The sequence below is a fragment of the Macaca nemestrina genome, chromosome 4, assembly GCF_043159975.1.
Source record: "Macaca nemestrina isolate mMacNem1 chromosome 4, mMacNem.hap1, whole genome shotgun sequence".
NCBI classification, from domain to species: domain Eukaryota; kingdom Metazoa; phylum Chordata; class Mammalia; order Primates; family Cercopithecidae; genus Macaca; species Macaca nemestrina.
The window spans coordinates 29,690,333-29,706,765 of NC_092128.1; the positions used below are offsets into that span (position 1 = coordinate 29,690,333).

Here is a 16,433-nt window from a genome sequence, read left to right on the forward strand (position 1 = left end):
GGTCTCGATCTCCTGACCTCGTGATCCGCCCATCTCGGCCTCCCAAAGTGCTGGGATTACAGGCTTGAGCCACCGCGCCCGGCCGGTTACTTTTTGTGTTTTTAGTAGTAGAGACAGGGTTTCACCATGTTGGCCAGGCTGGTCTTGAACTCCTAACCTCAGGTGATCCGCCCACCTTGGCCTCCCAAAATGCTAAGATTACAGGTGTGAACCACTGCTCCCAGCTGACTTTCTTTTTTCTTTCTTTCTTTTTTTTAATTTTTTTTTTCTTTAATAGAGATAGGGTCTCCCTATGTTTCCCAGGCTGGTCTCAAACTCCTGGGCTCAAGGGATCCTCTTGCCTCAGCCTCTGAAAGTGCTCAGATTATAGGCATGAGCCACCACACCTGACCCTCACGTTCTTAAGTCTGTGGATGGTGCCACCTGCTCCCAATCACCCCGCTGCAAGCCGTTCAGTGCACCCTCCTGCACTGCTTGCCAAGCCCTGTCCCTCTGGGGGACCGCCCCTCCCCACCCTGCTCTTCCTCAGATCACCACCCTGCTCAGGCCTGTGCTGTCTCTGGCCTGGGCTGCTATAGAAGTCTCCTGACCAGCCCTGCTCCCTCCTTAGGCTTCTGCACTCCATCTGGTATTCTTTCTAAAGCACAGATTTAATCATGTCTCACCCATTTTCAAAAACTGTTGATGACTATTTCCTACAAAGCACTCCTTAGTATGGTATGAATATGTGTAGTCTTTCTGAATCTTGCCTCCATCTGCTTGTCTAGTTTTACTTACCCTTGCTGGCCCCTCATGCCTGGTTTTGGCCACTCTCCTCTGTCTCTGGGATTTGTGGTGCTCCATGCCTCCCAGCCTCTACTTATGTGGTCCCCTTTAGCTGGAGTGTTTTCTCCTCCTTGCTTATCATCAGAAGCCTGTTCAACCTTCAAGGCCCAGCACAAACTGTGAGCTCATTAATCACTGGCGACACTTTGTGCCCATTAAACTCAGCCTCAGCCTCTGGCATTGCACGAATCTGGACTTCAGTTAGAGAGAGGTTTCCTTGTCTCCTCCACAGTGAGCAGCCTCCTTTAGCCTCCTCATTGTATGCCACAGCAGTAAGATAGATGTTAATGGAATAATTTTCATGGTCCATTGGGAAGTATTATTGCCTTTATTCTGCCAAGCCCGGAGACTTCATTCTCATTGACCTCTGAGCCTAAGTGAAGGCTGCTAGCCTCCCCTCCTCCTTTAAGTCCCCCACTTGTTTCTGAGGCATACATTCTGCTCCTTGCTCATCCCGGCCTACATCGTCATTACGTGCCTATCTGCTTCCTGCTGCACTCCAAGTGGGGGATGATCTCAAAGCCCACTCCTCAGCCCTGTGCGCTTCTCCCTCAGTGTCCCCTCCCCTGCTGGCTCAGGGAGTCACGTCAGTGCCTACCACTCTCATGATGACACAGTCTCTGTGGTGAAAAATGGCTGCCCTCTGAGCTCTGGTCCTCAGCCCCCATCATTCCCTGCACTTTGGGCATCTCCCCTCGTCCTGCCTTGTCCGGTCCCCACTGGCTGCACCGTTCTCCCAGGCTCCTGCCTTTCATCTCCTCTAGCTCATCTTCATCCATCTAGAATGATAAGTTCATTGGTCAGGCCTAGGTGTCCTTTGGAAATGCTCTTGTATCAGTCCCTCCCTTGATATCCATATCATTTCATCCTTTTCTCACTGCAAATTGTAGCTAACACTGAAGGGGCGTTTGCACACATATTGCATTTTCACTCACTATAACCAGTGTGGTTGTTTCCATTATGTTCTCCACTTTGTACACGAGGTGAGAAAGTGAGTAACTTTCCCAGGTTCACAGTCAGAGTCAAAGCCAGCTCTGTCTGCCTGTCAAGCCTGTGCTGTTAACCACTATAATTATTTAGGAAGGTGCCCTGGACTTGAGGCCAGAAAATGTGAGTTCACATCTTGGCCTCACTACTTATTAGTTGGGCAATTCTCTGAGCTTCGCTTTTTCCCCTTAGGTTGCTGTGAAAGCAATATGATAGAATAACTGTGAAAGTACTATGTGAATTAATTATTATTATTATTAATTAATTTTGAGACAGCGTCTTGCTCTGTCGCCCAGGCTGGAGTACAGTGATGCAATCATAGCTCACTGCAGCCTCGAATTCCTGGGCTCAAGTGATCCTCCCACCTGACCCTCCTCAGTAGCTGGGACCACAGGCTAGCACCACCAAGCCAGGCTAATTTTTTTTATTTTTAATTTTTTGTAGAGACAGGGTCTCCCTGCGTTGCTCAGTCTGGTCTCAAACTCCTGAGCTCAAGTGATCCTCCCTTGGCCCCCCAAAGTGCTAGAATTACAGGTATGATTCACTGCGCCCGGCCTGCTATGTAAATTTAAAGTGTTTCCAAGAAGCCTTGCTTTAAAAGATATAAAGCACAAGCAAGCATGTTTTGCCAGTGGACGGGCAGGATATAAAATGAATGGTTTAGTGATGATTGAAACAATTTCAGTGGCAGGACTGTTTTCTATCAACCAAATGGATCTTTAGCCTTTACACGGAAGAAAGCCTTAGCATTGACCTCCAGGGAGGTAAGGAGGGCTGCTGAGGTGTGTGGCTGGATGGTAGACTTTGTTATAGCACATATTTCAGATTCTTGCTAGTATCAGAACATCATTGATTATATATGCATTTGTCTTAAATGCCAGTTTACTTAAGAATCACTCAATGTTTAGGACCTTAGATGTTTATTCCACAAGAACTGAGCAAATCTTCCTGTGTAAAGTGGAAGAATATGTTAAATTTAGATAACTATTCTCACATCAGAATAGCACTAGTTAATTTTATCTATTTATGAATACACATCCTTATGTCTTCTTTATAAATAGTAATGCTAACTGTGCTGTTCTTTTTAAAAATTACCAGAATTGAAGCATGCATTCTTAGAAAATCTAAACTTAGAATATTCTATCACTATCTTTCTTAGAAGTTACACTTAAAAATTCTTATTTCCTCTTTTCTACTCTGGTGGCATCTTCTTTCCATCTTTCCTTTATTTTTTTCTTTCTCTTTTTCTTTCTATTTCATTAAGTGCAATAGTATATCACTGGATTCATTTCATGATAGCCCCACCCTTGGTAGCCCTTATATTAAATAAGAAGTTACAGAAAAAATAAACCGCTCTTTGTAGGTAATTTCCTCTGGTCACCCACTAGAGTCCTAGCAGTGAGAATGCAAGACGTTGGGATGCAAGGCCAGCTGGGGCAGACTTAGGAGAGGAATCATCCATATCCAGGGCAGAGGTCAGCAAACTCTGTGAAGGGCCAGAGAGTAAAAATTTTAGACTTTGTGGGCCCTGTGTCCTCTTTTTTTCTTTGAGACAGAGTCTTGCTCTGTCACCCAGGCTGGAATGCAATGGCATGATCTCAGCTCACTGCAACTTCCGTCTCCTGGGTTCAAGCAATTCTCCTGCCTCAGTCTCCTGAGTAGCTGGGATTACAGGAGCCTGCCACCACGCCTGGCTAATTTTCATATTTTTAGTAGAGACGGGGTTTCACCATGTTGGCCAGGTTGGTCTTGAACTCCTGACCTCGTGATCCACCTGCCTCGGCCTCCCAAAGTGCTGGGATTTCAGGTGTGAGCCGCCTCACCCGGCCTTGTGTCCTCTTTTACAACTATTAAACTGTGCTGATGTAGCCTAAAAGCAGTTAATAGGCTATGCACCACATAACGGCATTTTGGTCAGTGGTAAACCATATATACAACAGTGGTCCTATGAGATTATAATGGGACTGAAAAACTCTCATCACCCTGTGGTGTCTTCATGATCCTGACCCTGTGTAGGCCTCTAGATTAATGTATTTGTTTCTTAGTTTTTGACAAAAAAGTTTAAAAACTAAAAAAAAAATTAAACATAGAGAAAGCTTAAGAGAATTAGGATATAAGGAAAGAAAATATTTTTGTACAGCTGCACAAAAATGTGTGTGTGTTTTAAGCTAAGTGTTATTACAGAAGAGTCAAAAAGTTTAAAAATGTTAAAAAGTGTATAAAGTAAGAAAGTTACAGTGAGCAAAGGTTAATTTGTTATTGAATTAAAAAATTTAAATACGTTTAGTGTAGCTTAAGTGTAGAGTGTTCATAAAGCCTACAGGAGTATGTAACAATGTCCTAGGCCTTCACCTTCACACACCACTCAATTTCAGCCCTGCAGTCTCCATTCATGATAAGTGCCTTCTACAGGTCTACCATTTTTACTGTATTTTGCTTTATTTTTACTGTATCTTTTCTATGTGTAGATACACAAACACTCACTCTTGTGTTACAATTGCCTGCAGTCTTCAGTACAGTAACATGCTGTGCAGGTTTGTAGCCTAGGAGCCATAGGTTATACCATATAGTCCAGGTGTGCAGGAGGCCATACCATCTAGGTTTGTGTAAGTGCACTCTATGGTATTCGCACGAGGACGAAATTGCCTTATGATGCATTTCTCAGAAAGTGTCCCCATCACTAAGCAATGCATGACCGTACAAACCACATGTAAACAAATGAGCACATCTGTGTTCATTTTCATGTGTCAGAACATATTTTTCTTCTTTGGATTTTTCCCATTTAAAAATGTAAAAATGTTTTCTTAGCTCATGGGCTGTATAAAAACTGGTAGTAGGCTAGAGTTGGCCCATGGGCTGTTAATTTGCCAATCCCTGATCTAGAGAGTTAAAATGCTATTTATTATTCTTGCTGGGGAATTGAGAGGGAGGGGAATGAGGTAGGAAAAATAATAGTAATTATTGGGCACTCATATTTAGTAAGCATTCTCCTAAGCACTATATATACAAATCATGTATACTCATTTAATACAACCATAGAAGGTAAGTAGGAATATTAGCCCCACTTTACAGATGGGGAGTCTGAAGCATACAGAGACTAAATCATCTGTCGTATATCACACAGCTAATAGAGGCAGAGCGTGATACAATAGCTCACCAAGTTGGGTCTAGCACCCTCTATCTGAGCCATTATGCTGTACTGCCTTTCTGGGTAAAATATTATCTTCTGGCAAAGACATATTTTCACAGGCATCCACATGGAAGATCTTTGTCCTGCCAGTTCCATTAAGCATTTGAACAAAAAGTTACAGAATGTTTGAAGTAATGTTTCCATTTGGAGGCCCGGGGACAGATGGCACTGTCTTACTTAGTAAAGAAGTCACTTTCCCTGAAGGTGTTTGTGCAGAGGTGGGATGACTTTTGTAGTCTTGCGGTTCCCTAGAAAGACTTTGGTTATTTTCTTTTCTATAAAATAAAAGTAAAAATTTATAATTCTTGATTTTTGAAATTTAAATCTGGCTAATTACTAAAGGAGCAAACAGCCTGAACACCTCCCCATAGCACACTCGGGCACCGTCTCATTACATTTACAGGATTTGGGAGTCTGAATAACCAGAACTGCTGGAAGGAAATGATATGTCAGACTGTTTTGACCTATTGCTACAGGAACTGAGTGAATCTCCCTTAACCTCATCCCCACTGCAACACACACACACACACACACACACACACACACACACACGCTACACACGATTCTTCCCCTCTATACCCTTCTTAGGTGAAACGTATTTGAAGGTGGTGTTAGGGAAGACTTATTTATTAAGTAATTAAAATCATACATTATTAACTGAGTATATTAATTTATAGTCATATGAGAGAATGTTAATATGGAAAGATACCCAAGACGAATGGCAAAGACAAATATAGAACAGCATGTCTTGTGTTCCCAATTGTGTAAAAAACAATGTTGGTAGGGAGGGATGGATGAGTACTGTGGAAGTTTTCTGAAACGATAAAGCAATATTGGTAGTCATTACTTCTGGGGAACGAGATAGGGATTTGGACGGGAGGAAATTACGTTTTTCATTGCGTACTCTTGTATCCTCTGAATTTTTAACCTGTATATTCTTAATTAAAATATCAATAAATACAGAAGTGTATTCTTCAACTGGATACCTGCTTCTTCATGGCATATCCCCTACCCAAGCCAGAAAATCTTTCTTTACTTGAATCTCCTTTGACTACATTTACAGTTGCAAACATTTTTCAATTAAAAATAACTTCTGGGACTTGCCTTACACTACTAATGATGACAGAGAGGGAGTAAGTGAATCAGTGTTGCTATTTGTTAGATTTTTGATGAGTGTTAGTGGGTAAAGTGGGTTGAATGGTGGCTCCAAAAAAGATTTTTACACATTTGAATCCCAGGAAACTGAATATTACCTTATATGGCCAAAGCTGTGATTGGGTTCAGGATCTTTAGAGGAGGATCATCCAAGGGGGCCCTAAATACAATCACAGGCATCTCTATGAGAGAGAAGCAGAGGGAGTTTTGAGGGAGAAGGGGAGGAAGAATTGTGACCACAGAGGCAGAGACTGGAGTGATGTACCATAAGCCCAGGAATTCCCAGAGCCCCCAGAAGCTGGAAGAGGCAGGGAACAGATTCTCCCATCTTTTGAGGGAGCACCTTCCTAATGACACCTGACTTCAGGCACCTGGCTTCCACACTGTGAGAGAGAATAATTGGCCGGGCACGGTGGCTCATGCCTGTAATCCCAACGCTTTGGGAGGCCAAGGTGGGAAAATCACGAGGTCAAGAGTTCAAGACCAGCCTGGCCAACATGGTGAAACCCCGTCTCTACTAAAAATAGATACAATTAGCCGGGCGTAGTGGCAGGCACCTGTAATCCCAGCTACTTGGGAGGCTGAGGCAGGAGAATCGCTTGAAGCCAAGAGGTGGAGGTTACAGTTAGCTGAGATTGTGCCACTATACTCCAGCCTGGGCGACAGAGTGAGACTCTGTCTCATTAAAAAAAAAAAAAAAAAAAAAAGAGAGCGTGTGAGAGAGAGAGAATAAGTTTCTACTGGTTTGTTTTGTTTTTGTTTTTAGTTGTTGTTGTTGTTTTTTGAGATGGAGTTTCACTCTTGTTGCCCAGGCTGGAGTCCAATGGCGTGATCTTGGCTCACCGCCACCTCCACCTCTCAGGTTCAAGTGATTCTCCTGCCTCAGCCTCTCAAGTAGCTGGGATTACAGGCACGCGCCATCACGCCTGGCTAATTTTGTATTTTTAGTAGAGACGGGGTTTCTCCATGTTGGTCAGGCTGGTCTCGAACTCCCAACCTCACGTGATCCGCCCACCTCAGCCTCCCAAAGTGCTGGGATTACAGGCGTGAGCCACCGTGCCTGGCCAAGTTTCTATTGTTTTAAGCCACTAGTTTCTGCTAACTTGTTATAGCAGCCTTAGGAAACTAATACAGTGGGGAAGAAAGTGCAACTAAGAGCTAAAGTTTGGTTTCTGGATTCCGTAAATGTAATCATGGTTCTTCTGGCCCAAATAATACCAAAAGATAGTATTGTATTGAGTCACTTAATTCTGTCATAGACAGTTCAGTTGTTACTAATGAAAGTGTGAAGTAGTAAGGTTCTTGTCAGTAAAAATATTAGAGGCTAGATAAGCACCTAGGGGATGCTAGTAAAGGAATTCCTGCATTGGATGGAGACTGGCTTCGGTAACCTCAGATCCCTTTCAGCTCAAGAACATGTCTTAGTCTCTTCAGGTTGCTATAATAAAATACCATAAACTGGGTAGCTTATCAACAACAGAAGTTTATTTCTCTCAGTTCTGGAAGCTGGGAAGTCCAAGATCAAGGCAGATTCAGTGTCTCATGATGGTCTGCTTTCTGGCTTATAGGTGGTGCTTTCTTGGTGTGTCATTACATGGTGGAAGGGATTAAAGGTCTTTCTTGGGCCACTTTCAAAAGGGTACTGTTCCCATTCATGAGAGCTCTGTCCCTATGGCCTAATCATCCCCCAAAGGCCCCACCTCCTAATACTGTCAACTTAGGGGTTAGCATTTCTTTTTTTTTTTTGAGATGAAGTCTCACTCTTATCCCCCAGGGGAGTATGATGGCGTGATCTTGGCTCTCACTGCAACCTCTGCCTCCCGGGTTCAAGTGATTCTCCTGCCTCAGCCCCTCGAGTAGCTGGGATTACAAGCACTTGCCACCACACCTGGCTAATTTTTGCATTTTCAGTAGAGATGGGGTTTTACCATGGTTGGCCAGGCTGGTCTAGAACTCCTGACCTCTGGTGATCCACCTGCCTCAGCCTCCCAAAGTGCTGTGAATTCAGGCGTGAGCTACCACGCCCGGCTGGGGTTAGCATTTCAACATATGTATTTTGGGGAGAACATAAACAGCCCATTTCAACATATTTCTGCAGGATAATTTGTTTGCAAGTATTAAGGTTTAACATTTTAAGGAGAATATTAGAATAGGCAAATATTTAGAGAAGTCATTCACTTAGAAAGGTGTTTGAAGGTATAAGGTGCTCAGGACTTATATAAACTTTCCAGACCAGCAATTCTATTTTTTTTTTTTTTTTTTTTTTTTTGAGACAGAGTGTTGCCTAGGCTGGAGTGCAGTGGCGCGATCTCGGCTCACTGCAAGCTGCGCCTCCTGGGTTCACGCCATTCTCCTGCCTCAGCCTCCTGAGTAGCTGGGACTACAGGCGTCCGCCACCACACCTGGCTAATTTTTTGTATTTTTAGTAGAGACGGGGTTTCACCGTATTAGCCAGGATGGTCTCGATTTCCTGACCTTGTGATCCACCCGCCTCAGCCTCCCAAAGTGCTGGGATTACAGGCGTGAGCCACCGCACCTGGCCCCAGACCAGCAATTCTAATGGAATACCAGAGGTTACTGAAAATTCACTATTGGAAAAATAAAAACATATGAGCTGTAAGGGTAACTCATGTGTTTTCCAAACACACGAGGGACTTACCTATACCAACATTTCCAGAAATAATTTGCATGTTGTTACAATGCTTTACCAATATTAATAGAGCTTTGATCTATTTGTTCTACTCTGTTTTAGAGATTACACATTTCCTTATGTTGTTAAATCACCACCATATAAACAATCTGTGTTAAGTGGTGAGATAAGGGAGGTAAATTATTCTCTTCATTCTAGTTTTTTTTTTTTCGTTCAGAGAAAATGGGAAAGGAGGAGACTCAGAGGCAGATAAAGTTTATATTTAATATATAGATAATAAAATCATACTGTAGCCATTTTTACTCTCAAATGTCTTTTTGAGGTCTCTAATGTCAAAAAACATCATATAAAATTTGTGCTATGGCCGGGCATGGTGGCGCATGCCTGTAATCCCAGCTACTTGGGAGGCTGAGGCAGGAGAATTGCTTGAATCTGGGAGGCAGAGGTTGTAGTAAGCCAAGGTCACACCATTGTACTCCAGCCTGGGGGACAAGAGCGAAACTCCGTCTCAAAAAAAAAAAAAAAAAAAAAAAAGAAGTGCTATGGTTTGAATATGTCTCCCAAAGTTTGTGTGTTGGAAGCATAATTCCCAACACAATCATGTTGAGAAGTGGGGCCTTTAAGAAGTCATTAGATCATGAAGATGCTGCAATCATGAAGGGATTGATGGAGTTATTGTGGGAATAGGTTGATTCTCTCAGGAGTGGGTTCTTGATAAAAGGATGAGTTTGTCCCCCTTTTCCTAGTTCAGTCTAGTGTGCTATCTTGCCTTTCTGCCTTCTGCCATGGGATGATGCAGCATAAAGGCCTTCACCAGATACCAGCACCATGCTCTTGGACTTCTCAACCTCCAGAACTGTAAACCATATAAATTTCTATTGTTTATATAAAATTATGCAATTTCTGGTAGTCTTATAACAGAAAACAGACGAAGACAATATAGTTGTCCCTCAGTATCTGTGAGGGATTGGTTCCAGGACCTCCTAAGGATACCAAAATCCTTGGATGCTCAAGTCCTTGATATAAAATGGTAGGTAGTATTTGCATATAACTATGTGCATCTTCCTGTATATTTTAAATAATCTCTAAATTACTTATAATACCTAATATTATGTGAATGCTATGTAAATACTTGTTTTACTGTATTGTTTAGGGAATAATGACAAGAAAAAAAAGACTCTACATGTTCAGTACACAAGCAATTTTCTTTTTTTTTTTTTTTGAGACGGAGTCTCACTGTCGACCAGGCTGGAGTGCGATGGTATGATCTCGGCTCACTACAACCTCCGTCTCCCAGCGATTCTCGTGCCTCAGACTCTAGAGTAGCTGGGATTACAGGCATGAGCCACCATGCCTGGCTAATTTTTGTATTTTTAGTAGAGACGGAGTTTCACCATATTGGCCAGGCTGGTCTTGAACTCCTGACCTCAGTTGATCTGCCCATCTCGGGCTCCCAAAGTGTTGGGATTACAGGCATAAGCCACCACGCCTGGCCTCACAAGCAACTTTAAAAAATATTTTTGATCCACAATGGTTGAATCCATGGATGTGGAACCCATGGACGTGGAAGGCCAACTGTATATGTTAGCATTAACCATACGTCAGAATAGTACCAGCTGCTAAAGAATCTACTGGGTGTTTCACAAATGTTTATAGCAAATTCTGTATTTTGTAAAACATTCTTTTACTACAGAAAACATTCTATGACACTTAACACTATTATCAAAAAGTCTGACCTGGACCTATTATTGTAGGTAAAGCAGATGTTAATTGGTGTACCTAGGATTTCTGAAATAATGTCAAGACTTTCTTTGCCCCTACAAACCACCCTAAACACACACTTATCACCAATGTTCCCAGAGTCCCAGTGTGGCAAGTTTTATACTTCACATAGGTTTATACTTCATGTAGCCTGGATATCAAAGTGACAAAAATTTTATATAATTAAGGAGTACAACTTGATGTTTTGATATACGTATACATTGTGAAATGATCACCACAATGCATTAACTGTGAAATTATCAAAATGGAGTCACTAATGTCAAACTCTAACAAACAAAATGGACTTGAAGTCATGGAGGAGGGGCCCTCATTTGAGTATGCCTGTGATGGGAACTATGCAAAAAAGTCCTCAAAACCACAGTATTCTAGATAAGCCACTTACACAAGGATACTCACCTAACAATCAATGTCTCCACCCATGAGCTACTGCCAACTCCTGCAACAAACTCCTGCAACAATGGTCTTTGTTTCAAAACAGTTTATGTGGACTTTTTGTTTTTAAAAGCTTCCCCTTTGCCACAACCCCTTTGGATGAGCCTGTGGTCAGCTATAGCACACATATCCCAGATTGCAATCCCCTGCTATTCCCAAATAAACTCTGCTTTGGAGAGTTGGTCTCTGTTGTTCATTTTAGGTAGACATATCTTGTTGTTTAAGTTAACAAGTCACGGGATCAAGAAACACTTCATCTACACCTTCATCTAGATGAGATCCTAGAATTTAGGTCTCACATGACTGGATAAGATTTTTGGTCTTCCTTGAGGAGGGGCTGTGTGTTATGTGTAATATAGGAGCAGATATTCATGACCAATTCACTTTCTCTACTATGAGAGTATTATACCACCCGTGTTTACCACTCTGTAGGTAGAGTATGCTTCTCCAGTCTCATGTTAGGCTTGTCCACATGATTTACTTTGGTCAATGGTATATGAACAATTTGATTTACACCATATTCAAGCAAGAGCTTTGAATGTGCTTGCATGGTATGGTTTGTCTCTTGCTCCTGCTCTTCACTATAAAAAGTGTATGTCCCAAGTAGGGGCTATTCCATCAGTCTAGTGCCAGAAAAAGAAGACTGTGCTGTAATCCCAGCACTTTGGGAGGCCGAGGTGGGTGGATCACGAGGTCAGGAGATCAAGACTATCCTGGCTAACACGGTGAAACCTTGTCTCTACTAAAAAATACAAAAAATTAGTGGTGGCGGGCACCTGTAGTCCCAGCTACTTGGGAGGCTGAGGCAGGAGAATGGCATGACCCTGGGAGGCACAGCTTGCAGTGAGCCGAGACAGCGCCACTGCAATCTAGCCTGGGCGACAGAGTGAGACTCTGTCTCAAAAAAAAAAAAAAAGAAAAAAAAAAAGATGACTGTGGAGCAGAGCCAAGCCAAGCAAGCCAAGCTGAGTCGAGCAGAGCTGCGGCTGACTCCCAGACCCGTGAACAAGAAACATTTGTCAAAAGTCACTAAGATCTGGAGTTATTGCTTGTCATAGTCTATCCTCAGGGAACACTCTGGGGGTAAAATAATATTTTATATACTAACTTTATTATATCCTTCTTTATTTTTGAGATAGAGTTTCATTCTTGTCGCCCAGGCTGGAGTGCAGTGGCGCGATCTTGGCTCACTGCAAACTCCGCCTCCTGGATTGAAGCAGTTCTCCTGTCTCAGCCTCCCAGTAGCTGGGATTACAGGCATGCGCCACCACGCCTGGCTAATTTTGTATTTTTAGTAGAGACGGGGTTTCACCACATTGGTCAGGCTGGTCTCGAACTCCTGACCTCAGGTGATCCACCCGCCTTGGCCTCCCAGAGTGCTGGGATTACAGGCATGAGCCATTGCGCCTGGCCTATATCCTTCCTTTCTATATCTGACTTTGAGGTTCTCTTGTGTTGAAGAATTTAAACACCAAATTTCTAATTCCAGTTCATTTTATTTTTATTAAAGTGCTTCAGTAGATGAACAGTGTTATCAACAATCAACCCAAACTTTACTGAAATATTCACAAATAAAAATCCTCTATAAGTCATTCAAATAATGTTTCTCTATGTAGTAAAAGTAATCACCATTGGAGACTGGTGAATTTGAATTTATTCCTAACCACATACATGGATTCTTAAATAGGGAGATTCAGCCTGGTTACCTTAATATATGGGGCTGGCTGTCAATACCTGAAAGCTAGTCCCAGCAAATCTGTGAAAAAATGATGTGATTGAGAACTAATCATTTATCCTTAATGCTTCAGTTTCTCCATCTGCACTGAGAAGTAACCTTCCCTTAGAGAAGAGTTGTAAATAAATACAAAATGTTAAAGCTTAGCACACTTCTGTGCCTCAAAAAGCATTCATGTACATGCTTTTAAAAGGGCAACTTCTTTGTTCTTGACATAAATTGAATACTATCTGGCTTTAAAAGAAATTGATGGATGATTACTCTTTCCTTGAAAATTATCTTTTTACTCAAATCATATTAAAATCATACTAGTCTGACTGTAGATTAATTTACAGGAGTCATGCTCAGTAAATTATTTTGGTTGCAATAAGGACTACTCTCCTACTTAGGTAAAATTTACAAATTATTTAAAAAAGTTTCATCCATTACTTACATTCTCCAAGACCTATCCATAAAGACAGAAATCCTGGTACTTTAAAGCACAAAGAAGTAAAATCCAAAATTTACCTATTAGATTTTGGTATCGCTCCCTTGGATACTGTCAAGTATTTTATTCATGTCCTCCAAATTATACTGTGGTTGACAAGGGGCAGAGTAAATAAACAAATTTTGACTAGATCTCCCAGCATAAAGTGACCTGGTGCCATCACAAAAAGATTCAGTAGTGACTAAGTTGGGGGAGAGGGGCAACATTTATAGTAAAAAAGCTTGAAGAGGCTGGGCGCGGTGGCTCAAGCCTGTAATCCCAGCACTTTGGGAGGCCGAGACGGGTGGATCACGAGGTCAGGAGATCGAGACCATCGTGGCTAACACGTGAAACCCCGTCTCTACTAAAAAAATACAAAAATTAGCCGGGAGCGGTGGCGGGCGCCTGTAGTCCCAGCTACTCGGGAGGCTGAGGCAGGAGAATGGCGTGAACCCAGGAGGCGGAGCTTGCAGTGAGCTGAGATCTGGCCACTGCACTCCAGCCTGGGGGACAGAGCGAGACTCCGTCTCAAAAAAAAAAAAAAAAAAAAAAAGCTTGAAGAGGCCGGGCACGGTGGCTCATGCCTGTAATCCCAGCACTCTGGGAGGCTGAGGCGGGCGGATCACCTGGGGTCAGGAGTTTGAGATCAGCCTGGCTAACATGGTGAAACCCTGTTTCTACTAAAAATACAAAAACTTAGCAGGCATGGTGGTGCGTGCCTGTAATCCCAGCTCCCTGGGAGGCTGAGGCAGGAGAATCACTTCAACCCGGGAGGCGGAGGTTGCAGTGAGCCGAGATTGTGCCATTGCACTCCAGCTTGGGCAACAAGAGCGAAACTCAGTCTCAAAAAAACAAAAAACAAAAAAACAAAACAAAACAAAAACCCACAAAAATCAAAAACAAAAACATATGATCCTAACTAAATCAGAAACTTTTTAAAAAACTTTGTTTGTCTTGAGAAGTATGTGATTTTGCTATAAAAGAGAAATATAAAGAGGCTGGTATATCAATTCTTACATTTTCAATGAAACGTGCAATACTTTTAGGTAGAAACAGTATTGCTAAATCTCCACATGACACTTTGAAACTGTTAGCAATAAAAGGGAAAAAAATCATTAATCAACATTGGAGAAAAAGAAAAATGGTAAGCTGTGATGCTCTTACTGTTCTTTTCAATTAGAAAAATATATTGATCATGAGCACAAGTGGACATACCATCTGAATAAATAAAGCCTCCTGTAGTTAACTTGTCATTTAAAAAATGAATTGGATGAAAAGGATAATTTTCTGCAGTGTGCTCAGCCATTTTAAGACTGGAGTCATTTAAGAAAAATACGAAACATCCTTAGAAAGGACCTGAATATTTCATATTGGTTGTGGCTCTTTAAAAATGGCAGAGCATTCCATGCCCTATACAGAGTACACAAGGAAATAATTTTCACATTGAATATAGATCTCTTACAGAATGAGGAAAAAAACACTTTACACAACACCCTTTTCTATAACATGCAGTATTGAGGGAATAGTAAATCATCATCCTTCACAAAGAAGGTGCAGGTGCTCTAAAATAATCTTAGAGTTAATGATTTTAGAAAGAGGCTGTCCAAATTTGAAATTTAAAATGCAAACTTAATTTCAAAGTTGGTTTTTCCAAATCTCTGATAAGTCCTAGGAATCCAGGGTGAGCAAGAAGAAAACTTTCTCCTTATTTTATGACTTGTACCTCCCACTATCTGTGATGAATGCCATGGGTCAAATGCTGTAACAAATTTCCTCTTTTAGAGCCAGCAAAGGCTAGCCTGGTTCTAGCCAAGACTAAAGCAGGAAGAGGTCCTACCAAAGAGCTTGTCTAGGACTGATCCACCAAAAGATTTCCTAGGCCAACTGGGCACCCAACTGACCCCAGGGCAAGTTGATCATTTTGTTGTGATTCAGGATCCCACCCTTGCACCATCTCTAGGACCAAGAGCCCCCAGAAGAGCCCTGAACAATACTGGATGTTCTTAGGCTGATCTTCCTGTGGCAAGCACTCCTAGAACTGGTAACAAAGTCTGTATGGAAAGGGTAGGCAGAGCACCATTTATTGGAGCTGACCTCCATCTATTGATGCTTGTTGACAAGAACTTAGTGATTCTGGAGAAGCTCCTCCCAACAGATGGGCTGTGAAAACACCTCTCTCTCGAGCCAGAGCTCATATGAATAGTGGAAATCTTCAGGCAGATCCAACCTCTGCCCCAGCACACTCTGCAAGCAGTTATCCACAGGTGAAAATTCAGAGTCCTGGGGTCTGTCATACCGACGGCTGTTAAAAGCCTCAATGTTGGCCCTCAAGGTACATTCTTCTGCTTGGAAGTCCCATGGCCTGGCATCGATGTCTGTGTTGGAAAGAGAGGAAGAAAAATACATTTAATGCAAGACACTGCTTGTCTTACCATAGATCATGGTTCCAAAAATGGAACTGCTCAGAATTTTTTTTTTGTGTGTGTGTGTGTGAAAAGCAATGTACAAAGTAAGTATACAGCATGCTGACACTTAGGTTTAAAAAATACACATATGCCCACATGCATAAGCTTGTATATGCAGAAATTACCTTTGGAAGGGTAGCCTAGAAAGTAGTAATAGTGGTTACCTATGAGAAAGGAAATGAGGGCCCAGAGGGAGGTGGACTTCTTCTATCATATTTCCTTTTCATTATTTCCCTTTCTTACTAGCTTTATGTATTACTAGTTATATGTATTATATTTCCCAAAAGGGTAATTAAATTCCTTTTATGCAGCTTTCCCTAGGGGATGAGAGTGCCATCTGAATGGAGTAGCCAGCTCTCAAGGAATGGGAAGGGGCAAGAGGGGTATAACATGGAGAATCAGAATGGACCAATTACTGAAGACTTTCCTGATTCTGTGGAATCTCCTCCAGCATGTGATAAATCTATATATCAGCTTATTTTAAGATGATGAGGTGACAGCTTCAATGCAGGTAAAAACAGAAAACAGATAATCTGTTTTGCTTCTATTCACTTAGACACTTATTTCAGGGCTAAAGATACAAATCTCCCAGATCTCTCATGTCCCACATGCAAGGGTTTATCATAAGGAAGTGTAGTGTGAGTTTGGGCTCATAATGGCAGCAACAACAGATGTGCCATTTGCAGGATAAAACATTTTCATGTTTGAAAAATGTACAATAATTTAATAGATAATTGTGCTTTATG

The 16,433-nt window shown here is 42.0% G+C and overlaps 1 protein-coding gene across 2 annotated transcripts in view; it reads right to left on the reverse strand.

The window, feature by feature from the left end:
* Positions 1 to 12,485: 12,485 nt before the first annotated feature.
* The window catches only part of LOC105471407 (striatin interacting protein 2), a 58,105-nt gene continuing 54,157 nt past the window's right edge, over positions 12,486 to 16,433 (reverse strand). For both annotated transcript variants that reach the window (XM_011723893.3, XM_011723895.3), the window contains one exon: positions 12,486 to 15,597. In XM_011723893.3, the coding sequence (XP_011722195.2) occupies positions 15,347 to 15,597 (251 nt within the window). In that variant the 3' untranslated portion in view covers positions 12,486 to 15,346. The remainder of the gene's footprint in view (positions 15,598 to 16,433) is intronic.